Below are 19049 nucleotides of genomic sequence, written 5' to 3' on the forward strand. Positions count from 1 at the left end.
CTGTTCGACCTACAGCTTCAGTAACCGGTAGACAAGCTATGGCTGAAGCTACACCTACATTATATGATCTGGTAAGGTTAATCATTTACCTATTTACTCTTGTCAGGGGAGCCATGGTGGCTAAGAGGGTAAGATGCTGGCTCGCTAGCCTGGAGGTCGCGTGTTCGATCCCTGCATTGGCTGAGAAAGTTCATCGGGATTTTCCGACGTGGTTTCCACTTGACATTCGGATGGGATGAAAAACTGTGGTCTCGTGTATACATTGGGCGTGTACATTAAAGATCCCTTGACAGTTGGAATTCGATATAAGAGTAGGCCATAGTGCTGCCAGCCAGGCAAAATTTACCTCATAGCGCACTGTTAAACCCCATTTCTTTCTCTCTCTGATCAGTTGTAATCTACTATACAATAAATGACTATTTTTTATTTTGGCAGGAAGCATCATATGAACCTGCTGCAAATACACTACCCAGAGTTACTTCCCCTAACCAACCTTGCCTATTATTGAAGATACATTTAGCCTGTAATGGTGAAATCATTTTACATAAAAACAGAACAAACCAAAGTGTTGATACAGGTCAGAAAAAAATATTTAGTAGAAAATATAACTGGAATGTGATTAAATCAAAAATTTTACCGTGTAGATATACCATCTTTTTCAGTTGTAAAACAGGCATTATGCAATAGCTAAATCTGCCTATTGTAGGTCTTTCATTAGACCTGGAAAGTTATATAAATTATTAGTTAGACATTAGCTAACTTACCAAGACCATAATTAACTCTCGATGCCATCATAATAATATGGCTGTGATATAAGTTGATTTGAATACGTTTTGTGGTTGATGCGGTTACCGTAAAAATTGATAATCGAGATTTTGTTTATCTAGGCTCAAAGTGAAGTAATTTGAATGAAATTTTCAGCATATTCTCTTTTCATTATCTATTATAGTGAGAACTATCAGCTCTCTATCTAATCTTACCTAATGCCACTTTAAGTAAAATTTGGTATGTATAAGAGGATATGTACAGTAGCGTTTTGTATGAGAGTTTTTATAATAAGAATCTTTTGATCGTTAAAAGAACTGTTATAATGCTTTGAATACAAATATTTGATTTGGTTATAGGTGAAGGTTTATCAGCTTCGTATACCACCTTATTAACCTGGCTTACCTCCCTTGTTCCTGATAACTTTACCTACCTACAGAGGACAGTACAAGTTAAACCAGTGAATGACACCGTACCACATGTACCATTCTACGTGATTGGTTTACAACAGATCTGGCTGGAGGAGAAGTTCTATTTAACTGTGGCCATAACACCCACAGAACATTTTGATCCCAAACTAATTCAATCACATAAATCTAAAAAATATCAGGTACCTATGAACTTTGCCACAATATTTTTTTCTAAGAATTGGGTTATGATCCTTTCTGTTTATTGCTCTTAAAACAATGTGAAATATAAAGAGCCGTTTACCTGTTAAATCAGGGTTGATCAGTGAGTTTGGAGCCGACTTCTGACCAGGAGGTCCTAGATAGGATCCTGGTATTGGGCGAGAAATGTCCTTGGGGTTATCCAGCCTGCTTTACCCATGTCAGATTGTTCATGAGTCATTTACGTGGTACAAAAAAAAAGTATGTCCGGACAACATTTCCCTCAGCATATTGCGTAGTGTATGTTCATCTTCATTAGCCCAGTTGGTGCAGAAATGTAGGATGTTAAACCCTGTTTAATTTGATTCATTTTTATTTGCCCTGCTCATTCATGGGAACATATCACAGTTAAAACATGGTGGATTGACAGATCATGTAGTGCAAGGGCTTCTAGTCTGATCTGTGTTCTCATAGCAAGAGAGAACCAGGGTTTAAATGAAATAAACTGAAATGAAATGGGGTGTAACATCCTACCGTTTTGTTCCGACTGGGCTAATGAAGATGGGCATACGCCATACAGTGTGCTAGAAGGGGAAATTTTGCCCGGACAGCGACACTGTAGCCTACTCTTATATCAAATTCCAACTACCAAGGGATCCTTTACCTGCACGCCAATGTGTACAAGGGACCTTGGTTTTTGCCCATCCAAATGACTAGACAGCTGTCCTTGTCAGGCCCTCCGTTATGCACCACTGACTAGGGGGGAAACCACCCCAGAAAATTCCGATGAACTTTCTCGGCCAACACTGGGATCAAATCCGAAACCTCCAGGCTAGCGAGTCGGCGTCTCACCCACCGTGGCTCCCTTAACCAGGGTTGAATAAAACAGTCTTCTTGTCTCACACCAGTCAAGAACCTGTGAATTAATGATCTAATTGTATTATATTTTTAATCTTTCAGGGTGGAAATCCATTCATGCAGTATATACACAACTTCTTAACTGGCAACACTCTACACACAGTCTGTCCTTGGTTACAAGGCCTTGTATCCATGGAAGTAAATGGACCAGGAGAAGACAACTCCAGTTCTAAGTCATATAGTTATTGTCCGCCCTTGCCTAATGTCACGGACAAACCCTTGGCGTCATTTATTGAGGTTCACACAGACCCGCAAGCTGCTTATAGAATATTCAATATGGCCGTCGGCTTTTATTGGCAGACGATTGATACAGAAGAAGAAATATTTGACCGAATGCTGGAAGATGAAACCGTGGATTATGAGACGCAGAACACGATGTCGTTAGTTTATAAAAAGATTTATCGTGATCCAGGATCATTGATGGGAATCATGATCCGTATTTTACAGGAAGGTTTGGATCTGGCTGGTGTCCGTCTGCTTTATCCGACTGCGGAACTGTTAAATTTATCGTCTGATGAAAGTTCTGGTAATAAATCAGATTTGGACTTGTTAAATAATGTGGGACCGGTGCTGGCATTGGCAATACGTGGGACTTTTGCACGATCTATCTGGCTTGATGCCGTGGGACCTTCGGATCCCGTTCTTGCCAGAAAAACTGACCCCAATTCTTTATGTGCTCAATATGGAGGTTTGTCAAGAGATGAGAGCCTTTTGTTTTGTCCCAGAAACTCTTCCCGTGTTCTCAGTGAAATGACCCGCTGGTTTGCTGGTCGGGTCCCACCAGGGGGCAGTATTGATGTAGGAACGCCATATGAACGTAAAGAACGTTTTAGAAGTGGTAGCCCTAAAAGTCGCAAGGGCAAAAAAGTGTCATTTTCCGACACAAAACCAGATCATGATGACATTCCCACACAAAGACCTTTAGCCACATTAACGGCTACAACGAAAAGTGATTTGTTTTTAGTGGTGTCGCCACTGTTTCCACCTAAAGCCGTGGGCATTCTTTTAGCTACTTGTCAGAGACGCGGATATCAGACTCGTGGAGTAAAACGAATGAGATTATCAAACAGAAGAGCAGAGGTTTTAGGTAAGTGGAAGTACGCATGTGGCCAATTATGATATCATGATTTTGCTTGATGAATGGCATTTTTTATAGAAAAAGTATTTAAACAGCGAGTAAAATATATCAATGAATAAAACTGTTTAGTTCTCTGTGGACAGTGTAATAGAACTCTGTATTCTAGTCTTAAAGCAAAAGTCAGTCAGTCGGTACCTGATTATGGAGGCAGTAAGTTTTGGGACCATTGGTTACAGAGTGTTAGTAATGTAAACTAAAGTTGAAGCAGGAATTTATAGATGTTATTTTTATGTGATTTCTTACAAATGACAAGTGTATTATGAAGTATGTTTGTGATTTATAGTAAAAGATTCCTTGATGAAGGACAGATATCTTATGAAAATCTGGGGGTTGGATGGCTGAATGGTTAGCGTGCGCGCTGTATCATAAAGTCCGTCATTAAGTTGACTGGCGTGGTTTCGAATCCCTGGTTGTACGTGGCAAGGAGTAGGGTCGCCTGTCCAACCTTGTGGGTTTTCTCCGGGGCCTCCAGTTTCCTCCCACTGCTAAAGACCCCTACGGGCAAGCGAATTATGAAGATAAAATTAAACCATATGTTAGTCCCGAAATGACCTAGTTTGTGTCGAGTGGACGTTAAACCCCATTTCTCTCTCTCTCTCTCTTATGAAAACCAGTTATCAATTTGTAATTTTGTGAATCGGTTCATCTTTGTAACTGAACCATGACCAGTCAATTTGAGTAAAGATTTACAAATCGCACCTTTCTATCTTGTAAATATGAGCCAGAAGATATTCCTGTACCTCAACAGAAAGAAATAGGCTAAGATATGTAATCAATTCCACATAGAAATGAAATGAAATAAAATAAAACCAATAAGGAACAATCCAAACCATTAGACAAAATTCGAAGTCCTAAAAAAAAAAAAACGGTATAGGCAAAATAGTGTAATAAGGCAAAATAGTGTAATAAGGCAAAATAGTGTAATCAGTATATGGACTGTTCACCGTGTACAAAATACACGACAAACAGTGGTTTAGCATCCTTTCTGCTTCGACTGGGCTAATGAAGATGGGCATATGCCATACAATGTGCTATGAGGGAAATTTGGCCTGGGAAGCGGAACTATGGCCTACTCTTACATCAAATTCCAACTGCCAAGGCATCTTTTACATGCATGTCAATGTAGACACAGGACCTCGGTTTTTCGTCCCATCCGAATGACTAGATAGCTGTCCTTGTCAGACCCTCCGTCCTGCACGACTGACAAGGGGAAACCATGTCGGAAATTCCACATAGAGCAATCCATCCATTTGTGACGATGACACAGCAGACACATGTTTATATATTTTTTCAGGTATTAACTCGGAGGACCGTCCATTATTTTGTGGCGAAGACTTAAATAGAGATTATCCATCGACTGTATTTTTACTGGAGAAAGAAAATGCTTCCCATAATGCAGCTAGTCTTATCGAAGCTTTTATGGTACAACTGACCTTGAAAGGGTTGATGGGTAAGATTAAACAAGTTGTAGGGATCGTCTAATAAATAACAAATACACGAAAACGTGTCAAAACATTTAGATAATTGGTGAAATGAAAGTGGAATGGGGGTTTTCTCCTGTAGAAAAGAATATCAAGAAACACAATAAATGAAATGAAATGGGGATAGATGTCCTACTTTTCTGCACAGACTGGGCTAATGAAGATGAGCATATGCCATACGATGTGCTGAGACGAAAATTTTGCAGAACAGTGGTGCTACTGCCTACTCTAGTCTTAGTAAAGGGTTCCTTTACAAACATGCTATTGTGTACATGGCACCATGTTTTTTTGTCCCATTCATATGAGTAGATAAATATACTGTCCTTGACAGGCCCTCCGTCCTGCACAACTGACAAGGGCACACTGCGCCGCAAAGTCAGTAGACGTTTCTCGCTCAACACATGGAGCGAACCGGAAACCTCCTGGTTAACAAGCCAGCATCATACTCACTGAGTCACTGCGGCTCCATTTAGACTGGTGTTAATAATTAAATTGATGTTGTGTTGATTTAGCTAATGGGATGTGTATACTAATACAAGTCTGGTTTCATAATACTAGCATGGGTTGAGAAAAGCTTTCGTGTACAAACTGGTGGTCATATAAAAGTAACTCTGGACAGTTTGAAATCCAACAAGAGTAGGTCGAAATGTCACATGTGGGGCAAAAATCGCCTTCCTTGCAATCCATGTGTAACCATAGTCATTAATATTATCATGGTATTAACTGAAAATAACCAAGGTATTTGGTTGACAATACCATTTGAACAATTATCTTTTACCATCGCCGAATGCATAGCACGTGCATGCTGTATCATTGAGTCAACTGTCGTGGTTTCGATTCCCCGGGTGTACGTGACAAGGACGGGCTGCCTTTTCAACCTTGTCGGTTTTCTCCAAGTCCTCCGGTTTCCTCCCACTGCTAAAGGCCCCTACACTCAAGCGAATTATTGAAATAAAATTGAACAATATGTTAGTTCCGAAATGACCTAGTTTATGTCGAGTGGACGTTAAACCTATTTCTCCCTGCGTCTCTCTTTTATTATTCTTTACTCTTCTTACTGTTTTACAGTCGACATCCAAGAAGAATACAGTAAAAGTATTGGATCTAAACAGCTATTTTACGCTGCTACATTCACAGATGATATTTTGTCTAGTCTGGGTGGAGATTTTACCAGGGTAAATATACATTTCAACTTTATTTAATTTTTTTTTTCGATTCCATATGGATTAAATAATGCCCCATATCTTATGGTTTTTTTTGCAAATTACAAATAACCTAAAACATTTGTTGAGCTTGGTAATAATTTGACAGCACAATTATAGTTTAAAACATTTCTTGTGTTTGGTAATAATTTAATGACATAATAATAGTTTCATAACTTACTTGTATTTTCCAGTCTCCTGATTATGATACACAATGTGGACCAAGTTATATCCAGCCTACGTTTTATACAAATCATGAACTAGAACAGATAGTTATAGTTATATTACACGGCTATAATATACAAAAATCATGTGGCCTATTTATTGGTAAGTTGTATTACATGGCTATAATATACAAAAATCATGTGGTCTATTTATTGGTAAGTTGTATTACATGGCTATAATATACAAAAATCATGTGGTCTATTTATTGGTAAGTTATATTACATAGCTATAATATACAGAAATCATGTGGCCTATTTATTGGTAAGTTATATTTTGAATAGCAAAGCAATGGTGACTTGCTGAATAATGTACTAGCACACAAACAAGGAGGTCCCTCGATCCGATCCCGATGTTGCCCTGGAAAGCTGCACATAGATTTTCCAGACTGGTTTTCATCTTGTCAATGGTGCAGCACAGGGAGCTTGCAAAGAACAGTGTCTATGTATTAATGTGTCACCTCTTATTTCGATACACATTCGTTATTTGATGAGTTGTATGCATTTTTTTTGAGAATCCATATGGATTATACAATGCCCCATGTCATTTCCAAATGTTCATATCTGATGGGGTTTTTTTTTTTTTTTTTTTTCTAGGTCAATTATTAAATGTTACACCTTACAGTAGAACACCTGTTATATCTCCCCTCACACAAGGCATGGAATTATTAGGTTTGAAATGGCTGCCTTATTTAACTACTTCTCAAGCCAAAGAAGTTACACCGATAGAAGTAGGAGATAAATTATGGAAGGACAGTATTCACAGACTAACTTCAGGTGAGAGGAATGGATATATTATCACAAATGTTGCAGTATTATAGTATTCAGAGTTTGCTAAATCTTATGGTATGCAGATTTTATTCCTGTGAGGGAGGGTTTCGGTCTTATCTGCAGGTTTATCTTGTAAATTTTTGTTTACCTGTAGTGCAGTCCTCCTGCACTTACTATTGAGACAGCTGGAGTGGTTTCGATTCCCTGGTTGTATGTGACAAGGAGCAGGGTTGTTGTCGTGGGTTTTCTCCGGGTCCTCCGGTTTCCTCCCACTGCTAAAGACCCCTACGAGCAAGTGAATTATTGAAATAAAATTGAACGATATGTTAGTCTTGAAATGACCTAGTTGGTGTCGAGTGGACGTTAACCCCCATTTCTCTCTTTTTATTCCTGTGACAACAAATATTTTGTTGACCACACTTTTTAATATACTTAATCTTCTGTGCCTTTATATTTTTAGAACCAGCATTTGTGTTAGCTTTACGAGGTGTTGGAGCATTTATACAGTTAGAGAGTATGGTGCCCCCTGGTGTGTTAAATCAACCCAATAAAACACCACTACATAAACTCATGTCACATACAGCCGAGGAGGCGTATACCTTCGCCCGTTTATTCTTCTCGAAACATGAACTATATATCGATAACCTCTCACGACCTTTGTTACCATATATACCAGAATCATTACAGTAAGTACTTCCATTCATATATCCTGGGGGGGGGGGCAAATGGTTTAATCAGAAGGTCTGTCATTGAGTCAAGTGGCATGGTTTCGATTCCCCGCTTGTACATGACAAGGAGTAAGGTCGTCTGTCCAACCTTGTGGGTTTTCTGTGGGTCCTCTGGTTTCCTCCCACTGCTAAAGATCCCTATATGCATGCAGTTTATTGAATTAAAATGGAACCATATGTTAATCCCGAAATGACCTAGTTTGTGTCAAGTGTATATTAAACCCCATTTCTCTCTCTCCTTCTCCTTCTCTTATTTATCCTGGAAGTGGGAAGCTACGGTTGTTCGGTGTGTGTTGAGCTTGCTGGGTTAGTCAAGACAGTTGCTTAGGATTTTATCATCTATCTTCCTCTTGTCAAAGGTTCGAGGTATAGGGGCTGACAAGGAAAAGTGTCTAGTTGCTCTGATGGGATAAAAAAAAAAAAAAAAAGGTCTTGATTATACTATTGGCAACATGTTAACGATCCCCTGACAGTTGGAAACAGGAAACATTCCTGTCTGGGTAAAATTCCCCTCAAACCACACTTAATAACATACATAATGCCCATCTTCATTATCCCAGTTGGTGGAGAAAAGTAGGACGTTAAACCCTGTTTCATTGCATGTTCATTTAGCTGGATATTGTATTCAGTCAACCATCTCGATAATATAGTGAAAATTACTCGCGGTTTAAAAAAGCATAGGGAAGGAAAGGCCTTTCCAGTCCTTCACGTTTAAGGGGAGCTTTCGCTCCTGCTCCTCTCGAAGCACGTCGGCTTTCCTTTGAAGGAGTCATTAAAGGACAATATTGGTGCCAGTCATTATCACATATGTGATAGAGCTGGTTAAACACATTCCAAATATAATTTTATCTCAGAGATCATTGTTACAATAGCGGAGTAATACAGTTTTTCTGAATCGGAAGTGACGAACGCCAAAGGAAAACACGGGTCACCTCTCTATATAACTGACTGATGTGACGAATGATAACGGATATACGGGCGAATTTCTGCTCACTAATAATTCCTTCGGAGACCAAAAGTTGTTCTATGGGACAGTTAGAGGACACCTGACAATTCAATAAAGTAATTGAATGTCATTAGATAAGAGAACACGAGAAAAATAGAATATAGTCCGTACATTCTCTTGTTTATATTCATTCTATGCCTTATAAAAACATGGTAATGCACAGACTTTTTCTGTTTTTCTTTCGTGTTCACATATCTACTGACAGTCAATTATTTTTATGAATTGTCAGATATCCTCTCACAGTCTCACACAACAACTTTTGGTCTTCAAAGGAATTATTAGTGAGCAGAAATTCGCCTGTATATCCGTTATCATTCATCACATCAGTCAGTTATATAGAGAGGCGACTCGTGTTTTCCTTTGGCGTTCGTCACTTCCGATTCAGAAAAACTGTATTACTCCGCTATTGTAACAATGATCTCTGAGATAAAATTATATTTGGAATGCGTTTAACCAGCTCTATAACATGTGATAATGACTGGCACCAATATTGTCCTTTAATGACTCCTGCAAATTAGCTAAATCGCTCTCCTAAATATTGAGATTAATAAACTACTTTCAGTTTTTGTTTACTTTTAAACTGCATATATTCAAGGAATCAGGAGCTTTTTATGGCTCCTGCACAATTTTATAAACATGAAGGACTGCATTTCATGAAAAAATCGTTTTTCCCCTTTCTCTTTCAGTTTTTCATCCATTAAAAAATCTAGTGCTGACCATAAACCGGAACCTAGAATATCTGTTAATATATTTGATATTATGAAGTCTGGTTCTTGTCCAATCAAAACTTTTCTACTCATTAAACCTGGAGCTGTAAAGAAACACCCGTTAACAAAATTCCTCAAGAAATTTGGACAAGAAGGTTTTAGAGTTGTGGGATTAAAACTGGATGTTCTAGACGAACAGAAAGCAAATGTGATTATCCAGTCTCTTGAGATAGAGGTAAGATAACATTAATGCACACCTGAAATAAGTGAAATGAACACAATCTGAATGGGAGGCACATTGGCTCGGTGAGTAAGGGGTTGACTCAGTAACTAGGAGTTCCAGGGTTTGATCCTTGTGTTGGCAGAGAAAGTACCTTGTGATTTTCTACCCTTGCTTTCCCTCCTGTAAGTGGTGAGGACGGAGGGCCTGACAAGGAACAGTGTCTATACATTTGGGTGGTACAAAAAACTGAGGGTCTCTGTACATGTTGTGCACATAAAAGATCCCTTCCCATTTGGGGAGAGGGAGTTAGGTGGTCTTGTGGTTTAACACATGCTCATGAAATCACAAGGTCTGTCATTGAGTTGAGTGGCATGGTTTCGATTCCCCGTTTTTACATGACAAGGAGTAGAGTCCAACCTCATGAGTTTCCTCCCACTGCTAAAGAACCCTACACACATGCGAATTATTGAAATAAAATTTGGAATTTGACAAAGAGTAGGTGGAAATGCTGCTGTCCTGGCACAATTTCCCTCATAACACACAGCATGCTTATTCCCATCTTCATTAGCCTGGTTGATGCAGAACAGTAGGACGTTAAACTCCATCTCATATCTTTTCATGTCATTTAACTTGCAGGATGAAGGGGTACAAGAAAAACACCTGTCCCACCTCACATCTGGACCATCAGTGTTGATATGTCTAGAGAGAGAAAACAGTGTAAAGAAATTAGTTGATGTCATTGGCCCAGATGATCCTCAAGCAGCCAGAAGAAAAAGTCAGTTTTTGTGGAGAGGAATATTTGGATCTGATCCCGTGGCTAATGGTTTATATGGTGAGTAAAACATTTCTTTATAAAATTAGGGACCACAGTGGAGTTGTGTGTTCAGGAAACTGGACTCACAACAAGAAAATGTTCGGTTTGAAGCCAAGGTTGGAATGTCTTTTTAGTAGGAATATATGTGATTTTGAAGATCAATGGGAGGTAACTCTGATTTTAGAATTTGATTCTATTTTTGTTCCCCTTTGACCATGGTTGTATAATAATAATAATAATAATTAAAACTTTATTTAATGAGGCAACTTATTTAGTTTGCAAAAAAAACCAATCTTCCATAAATCCCTCTTAAGATACAAAGACATATATACATGTAATATCAGGATAAATTTAAATCATTTGAAATGTAATAGCATTTTAACATGAGTAGTTTGGATTAGTAAGTCATAGTTACACCTGTAATTTGATATTCTATGCAGGTTCTGTAAATTACTGTACAGCTGTAAAAGAATTAGAGGTATTCTTTCCTGAACAATCCACACAGTTATTAGATAATTCACAGCAGGTACAGTATTTATAATATGAATATAAATCATAGTGTAATTTAAATTCTGTGTTATAGACGAAAATCTTTATAATTATTTCAAAAATAAGGAAACTAGTGCAGAAATGATGAAAATTCCAGAACACAATTTATATGGAAAACAATCACTGGTCTATACGCATATAGCACATAGTGCTAGGTATGGCCACTGCAGTCACGATATGATATGTATTACGATTCAGGTACTACGATACGATGTGTAACACGATTCATAACCAGGGGCCTGTTTCACGAAATTTTAACTAAAGATAAAATCCAAATTTAAATAGATACTTCAATTTTGATTGGCTGAGCACTAAAATCAATCTAATATAATCCAATCAAATTACTAAAATTTGGATTTTATCTTAGTTAAAATTTCGTGAAACAGGCCCCAGGTTAATATTTACCAAGAAAACAACAGGATAAATGAATAATTGATAATATATGTGGATCGAAATAAGGACCAAAACAAAATAAGGACCCAAAATAAGAGTGTTTGTGTACCTATGGATAATGTGTGACGTGGATAATTACTGAAGTGACAAGAAATAATCGTGAAAACTTGATTCAGCGTCTCATGATTCACTAATGTAGATACATCGATTCAACGATATATATTGTTCCAGCCCTAATAGCATGACGTTTCAACAAATGTGCTTGATGACGATAAGAGAACACATGTTGAAACGTTGTGCTATACATTTATAAACCAGTGAAAGTAGGACATTAAACCCCATTTCATTTCATTTATTGTGTTTCTTGACATTCTTGTTTACAGGGGAAACCCCCATTCCACTTCATTTAACTTCATTTATTGTGTTTCTTGATAATCTTGTCTACAGGGGGAAACCCCCATTCCATTTTATTTCACTTATTGTGTTTGTTGATAATCTTGTCTACAGGAGGAAGTTATAGAAGACAGTATTATAGATGTAGATTACAATAACAATCGACAGATCTCTATCAATCATGATGGATGCAGTTTACATTATGAAGATTCTACAATGGCTGGTAGGTTTTATACACCAAAACATTCATCTCTTAAATTCCTTCTATTCATGACCGGGGTGGACGGCTGAATGGTTAGCGAGTGTGCGCTGTATCATTAGGTCTGTCATTGAGTCAACTGGTGTAGTTTTGATTCCCCAGTGGTACATGACAAGGAGTAGGGTTGTCTGACTAACCTCGTGGTTTTCTCCGGGTCCTCCGGTTTCCTCCCACTGCTAAAGACCCCTACGTGTAAGTGAATTATTGAAATGAAATTGAACCATATGTTTGTCCCGAAATGACCTGGTTTGTGTTGTGAGGACGTCAAACACACCATCTCTCTCTCTCTCTCTCTCTCTCTCTCTCTCGCTCTCTTTCTCTCCCCTTGAACCATATGTTTGTCTCTCTCTCTCTCTCTCTTTCCCCCCCCCCCCCATACAGATTACGAGATTCTCCCGGTACAGATTACAAGATTCTGAGATTCCCCTTCCAGATTCAAGTCACACAAAAGATACATTGTGATTAAAACAAGATGCTATTTTAATTGTGTATTAAAACATTTACAGACAGGTTGTAATAGTATCTTGATTAGACAGTCAATCACATGGTTGACAGACCAGTTCTCTCTGCCAATCAAATGTCTCTTATCGGCGACTCAGGGGACATTTCAAAACAGTTCCAATCAAATGTTCTTTGCTTGATAAAAACAAGAGAACCCTGAATGAAATGTCACCAGAAATAAACATCTAAGTAACCTGAATTAAATATAGCAGTGTCATGTGATATTTTCAGTCAGTTACTAATTGCAACTTAAATAATTTAAAGGTTTCTGAAACGTACAGAGAGGGAGAGAAATGGAGTTTAAAGTCCACTCCACACAAACTAGGTCATTTTGGGACTAACTCATGGTTCAATTTTATTTCAATAGTAAGCTTGCACGTAGGAGTCTTTGGCAGTGGGAGGAAACCGGAGAAAACCCACGAGGTTGGACAGGCGACCCTACTACTTGTCATGTACAACCGGGGAATCGTCACCCGAAACAAACAGTTGTTGGCTTTATAATAAACACCATTTTGATACAAAATAATATTCTCCAATTGACCAATTAGATTTGCAACGGAACAAGGCTATGGATTGAAAATCTCAAACTTGATTGGTTTATATTTTCAGGTATTCACGCCACCCTTTTACTTCAGACCAATTGTATCTTACTGACTCCACCATTATTGGGTTTGACTCCTAGAAGTAAAGGTCATGGTTATGTAGAGGTCATGGAATCCTTACAAACTAATGGGTAAATACAAACAGACGTAGAAACTGTTCATAATATTCAGCTCATTTGCAGAAATCTCCTTTTTTTTCATTGTCTTGATTGATTTTCCAATTCGTACAAATCCATTGAGAATTCAACAATGGAAGGGGTCATTAGTTTATCTAACTGTCAATTCAACCTTTTATTTATTGTACATAAAAGTTATGTGCTTATAACCCACTTTTAATCGATAGGTTCACAAAACTTCCATGTATTTAGTAGATTGAATAGTACTCTATACGTACTGTTATTATAACTAAAGTTAAACACAATTATTTGCACTGTCTTTGTAACTAGAAAAACAAGGTGGCTCACTGAGTAGGTTGTTGGCACGCTAACCTGGAGGTACAGTGTTCAATCCCTGCTTTGGCGGAGAAAGTTCATCAGCATTTTTCAGCATGGTTCCCCCCTTGTCAGTGGTGTAGGACAGAGGGCCTAGCATGGTTGGAATTCGAAATAAGAGTAGGGCTGCTGTCCGGGCCAAAATTTCCCTCATAGTACATTTCAATTTATTAACCAATGAAATTATTTATTACAGATTTGAAATAGTTGGTGCTAGAATGGTGAATCTAAGTCAGACACAAGCTGAACAATTTCTGTGTTTAACTGAAGCTGGTAGTTTTAAACAGGTTAGGTCCAAATTAAAATATTATCTATGTACTTAATGTGTCAAGAATGCTGAATATTCTGGAAATACGCCACCTGTCAAAGACATTGTCAGGCACAAATTTCTCTGGTGCCTATGATTTAGCTTATTCCTTCAGCTATGGATCGAGAAGTCCCTTTCTGGCCATTGCTGGATTGGCTTCTGATACTTGAGCTTTTGAGGGAGTGTGTCTATTCTTCCCGTTCAATCACATCTCACCTAAGTACAGCAACTTGACAGCCCCTAATTTAAGCTGGGTCTTCCCTAAAATTGTTTAAGCGGCATTTAGTAACTGGATGAGGGACAGTATTGTTTACATTGTAGCCATTTTTATAACCTGATTTGTCACACAGTTATCTTTTCTGCAATATTCTGCTATGCACCGGTTGACGTAACGTTAAGTAAACATATCTGGAGCTCTGTTTAAACCCAAATGACATTGTTACGCAGGTAGGTATTGGTTGTTAATCGGACTATTGACCAGTCAAAATTTGGAACAGAAGTTTGCTTTCAAATCAGACGAAACACTGTGAGGAATATGATCATTTTGTCAGTCACAGATTTGTGTAATTTTCTGTTTTTTTGTTGATATTTTTAATAAATGTTCAGCACGAAGTTAAGAATGTCGTTTTGTCAGGTTTTTTGTGGTGGTTCAGTCCTGTGATTGATCCTGTATCGCAGATGGCCGTCTGCAGAGCCCATTTGGTGCAGAGCCCATTTGGTGCAGAACAGTACAACATTAAGAGCCCATTTCATTTCATTTTGTCAGTGGTGAAGGGACGGAGGGCCAGGCAAGGGACAATGTATAGTCATTTGCATGGGATGTGCACGTAAAAGATCCCTTGACAATTGGAATTCAATATAAGAGTGTAGGCAATAGTTCCGCAGTCGGGGCAAAATTTCCCTCATACAACACTATGGCGTATGTCTATCTTCATTATCCCGGTTGGTGCAGAACAGTGGGAAATGAAACACAATGAAATGGGGTTTAACGTCCTACTGTTCTGCTCCGACTGGGCTAATGAAGACGGGCATACGCCATACAGTGTGCTATGAGGGTAATCTTTGCCCAGCTAGCGGTGCTATGGCCTACTCTTATATCGAGAATAGTGGGACGTAAAATGATTATTTCCTGATCTGTCTGTATGTATCTAAGTTGAAATAGCTAGAAAGGTATACAAAATGTTCATCTACATGTTTGTTTTGTCTTCAGGTTCCTGTACTGTTGATGGGGCCTTGTATAGTATTAGCAATACAACGAGATAACGCTGTTGTAGCATTTAATTCTATATTTGAAAGGTGAGATAAATATTTTTATACCAAAAATATCCCAAATAAATGAGAAATGGTGTCATTTGTTCTATAAAACAAAAACCCACCTGGCCTCGTACATGAGAGAGAGAGAGAGAGAGAGAGAGAGAGAGAGAAATGGGGTTTAACGTCCACTCGACACAAACTAGGTCATTTCGGGACTAACATATGGCTTTTAATTTTATTTCAATAATTCGCTTGTGCATAGGGGTCTTTAGCAGTGGGAGGAAACCGGAGGACCCGGAGAAAACCCACGAGGTTGGACAGGCGACCCTACTCCTTGTCACGTACAACCCTCGTACATGACACCATAGCTAATTGGAACAATAATTTGGGCTTAGAATCTAGGATCCAAATCTTATTGGGAGTTATAAAGCAATGCCGGGGAGGTTGAATGGCCAAATGGTTCGCATGCACGCTGTTTCATAAGGTCTGTCATTTAGTCAACTGGCTGTACGTTTAGTCGATTACCTGGTTGTACGTGACAATGACTAGGATCGTCTGTCAGCCTCGTGGGTTTTCTCCACGTCCTCCAGTTTCCTCCCATTGTTAAAGACCCTTACTCGCAAGCCAATTATTGAAATATATATGAACTATATGTTGGTCAAGAAATGACCTAGTTTGTGTGGAGTGGACATTTAACCTCTCTCTCTCTCTCGCTCCCTCTCTCTCTCTCTCTCTAAAAGGATTACATAACAGCATTACAGTGGTGCAGGATGAAGGGACTGGCAAGGGCCTGTCACATTTGTACTGTCAATCACCATGTGGGCGACATGAGTTTACCGTATAAAAAAAATCCTAACATTTATACGGTAATTATAATTCAAGATGAAACGAGATTATGGTGTTTTGTTGTTGTATTTGTGTTCAATGAACCATGAACAGATTTAAAATAAAGATATAAATACTATTTCTCCAGGCTACACATTATACAACTACACAGATTATATCTTGAAAGATTTAAACCCCAACATCCACTTTGATCTCTCTTTAAAATAACATAAAAAGGTTTACAGCACATAAACTGGTTTTATACGTTAATCTGATGTATAATCATTCTAAATACAGTAATTGGTCATAATTTCAATACATATATGGTGTCAAATAAATCGACTATTTAAGATTTTCTGGCATGGATTCCTGTTGCCCGGACAGATGCACTATGACCTACTCTTGATTCGAGGGGGTTTGGATGGCCGAATGGTTAGCATGTGCGTGCTGTATCATACGGTCATTGAGTTAACTGGTAGTGCTTCGATTCCCTGGTTGTATGCGACAAGGAGTCGGATCGCCTGTCCAACCACGTGTGTTTTCTCTGGATCCTCCGGTTTCCCCCTACTGCTAAAGACCCCTACCCGCGAGCGAATTATTGAAATAAAAAAATTGAACCATGAGTTAGTCCCGAAATAGCCTAGTTTACCCGCTCTCTCTTTCTCTCTCTCTCTCTCTCTTTTGATTTGAATTACAACTGTCAACAGATGAGATCTCCTACCTGCATGCCAATGTGTACTTGGGACCTCTTTTTTATTGTGACCCATCCGAATGAATAGTTTACTGTCCTTGCCAGGCCCTCCGGCCTGCACCACTGACACGGGGAAACCGGAACCAACAAATTCTGAGGATCTCACTGTTGCATGATAAATATAGATCCTGGCAAGGAAAGGTGTCTAGTCGTCCAGATGGGATAAAAGACCAAGGTCCCATATGCATGTAAAACACCCCTTGACAAGAGTAAGCTGTAGTTTTGCTGTCCGTGCAAATTTTCTCTCATAGCACACTGCATGCGTATGCTTATCTTCAGTAGTAGAACAGTCGTTGCTGAAATTTAGTATGTTAAAACCCATTTCATTTTGTACAAGGTGGGTTGATGGGTGAATGGTTAGCGCTTGCGTGTGTTGTATCATAGGGTCTGTCACTGAGTCAACTGGCGTAGCTTTGATTTCCCGGGGATCATGTGGCTAAGTGGATAAGACGCTGGCTCGCTAGCCTGGAGATTGGGTGTTCGATCCCTGCATTGGCCGAGAAAGTTCATCCAGATTTTCCGGCGTGGTCCCCCCTTGTCAGTGATGCAGGATGGAGGGCCTTACAAGGACAGCTGTCTCGTCGTTCGGATGGGACGAAAAACTGAGGTCCCGTGTACACATTGGCATGCACGTAAAAGATCCCTTGGCAGTTGGAATTTGATATAGGAGTAGGCGCCGCTGCCCGGGCAAAATTTCCCTCATAGCACACTGTATGGCGTATGCTCGTCTTCATTAGCCCAGGTTAGAAGCAGAACAGTAGGACATTAAACCCCATTTCATTTCATTTCATTTATTTCGATTTCCCGGTTGTAGTGACAAGGAGTATGTAAAATTATTATGGGTGTTCAAATTAAATTGTATATAAAATAATGGGTGTTTAAATTAAATTGTATGTAAAATTTATTTAAAGTCCATAGCTCTCTCTCATTTTGTACATTGTTCATACATTATTATTTCTATTATAGTACTGTGAGTGGAGATACATTATTAAAGAAATATGGTCAGTTTATACTGCGTAGTTCTACAGTTAAACAGGTAGGTTAAACATCATTACAAATAACACCAAACCTTATATACCTGGCTATACAGGTACAGTTAAACAGGTAGGTTGAACATCATTATAAATAACACCAAACCTTATATACCTGGCCGTACAGGTACAGTTAAACAGGTAGGTTGAACATCATTATAAATAACACCAAATCTTATACACCTGGCCGTACAGGTACAGTTAAACAGGTAGGTTGAACATCATTATAAATAACACCAAACCTTATATACACCTGGCTGTACAGGTACAGTTAAACAGGTAGGTTGAACATCATTATGAATAACACCAAACTTTGTAACCTTATATACACCTGGCCATGCACGTAAAAGAACCATTGACAGTTGGAATTCAATTGCTGTCCAGGTAAAATTTTCCTCATAGCACATGACACGGAGTAAGCCTGTCTTAATCAGCCCAGTTGGAGCAGAAAAATAGATGTTAAACCTAATTTTATTAATTTATTCCTAATACATCGTAATCAGTTTCGTTACCTTGTTAGATCATCATAAACCTACGCTTTGTTAACTTGTCACAGGTAGTTATAAATTACTGTCTTTTAACAGATCAAATACCGCGTCTTCATTAGCCCAGTTGGTGCAGAACAGTAGGATGTTAAACCTTATTTCTTTTCATTTCGATATCCAATAAGATATATTTGTCAGGATGTTTAGCATTCTATAAAATATTCTGTCTTGTGAATTATCTTATTGTTCACTTGGGAGCCGTGGTGGCTAGTGAGAAAAGACGCTGGAGGTGGTTTCCCCTTCTTAGTGGTGTAAGATGAAGGCTGTGGTAAGAAACTGAGTCTAGTCATTCAGATGGGATGGAAAATCAATGGCCCTTGTACATTGAGTACATGTAGTAGAACCCTTTTCGGAGGCAGTCGAATCCCCTGACAGCTGTAATTCGAAATGAGAGTAGGCTGTGGGGTACTATCATGACAAAATTTTCCTCACAGCATACTGTATGGCGTATGCTCATCCTGATGAACCTTGTTGGTGTATAACAGTAAAACGTTAAACCCAATTTCATTTCATTTACTGAATTTATCAATATATCTTAACACACTTAACAACTATAATATAAAAAC

The 19049-nt window shown here is 38.6% G+C and overlaps 1 protein-coding gene across 1 annotated transcript in view; it reads left to right on the forward strand.

Annotated features, from left to right (window-relative positions):
• Window positions 1–6520: 6520 nt before the first annotated feature.
• Window positions 6521–19049, forward strand: part of LOC126830986 (dynein axonemal assembly factor 8) — a 35354-nt gene continuing 22825 nt past the window's right edge. Inside the window, exons 1-11 of the mRNA XM_050561597.2 lie at window positions 6521–6545; window positions 6931–7110; window positions 7565–7790; window positions 9525–9780; window positions 10405–10600; window positions 11023–11108; window positions 12032–12140; window positions 13287–13410; window positions 13967–14057; window positions 15288–15373; window positions 17874–17943. Coding sequence (XP_050417554.1) covers window positions 6993–7110; window positions 7565–7790; window positions 9525–9780; window positions 10405–10600; window positions 11023–11108; window positions 12032–12140; window positions 13287–13410; window positions 13967–14057; window positions 15288–15373; window positions 17874–17943 — 1362 coding nt within the window. The 5' untranslated portion in view covers window positions 6521–6545; window positions 6931–6992. The remainder of the gene's footprint in view (window positions 6546–6930; window positions 7111–7564; window positions 7791–9524; window positions 9781–10404; window positions 10601–11022; window positions 11109–12031; window positions 12141–13286; window positions 13411–13966; window positions 14058–15287; window positions 15374–17873; window positions 17944–19049) is intronic.

The sequence above is a fragment of the Patella vulgata genome, chromosome 8 (genome assembly GCF_932274485.2).
Source record: "Patella vulgata chromosome 8, xgPatVulg1.2, whole genome shotgun sequence".
Classification (NCBI taxonomy): Eukaryota; Metazoa; Mollusca; class Gastropoda; family Patellidae; genus Patella; species Patella vulgata.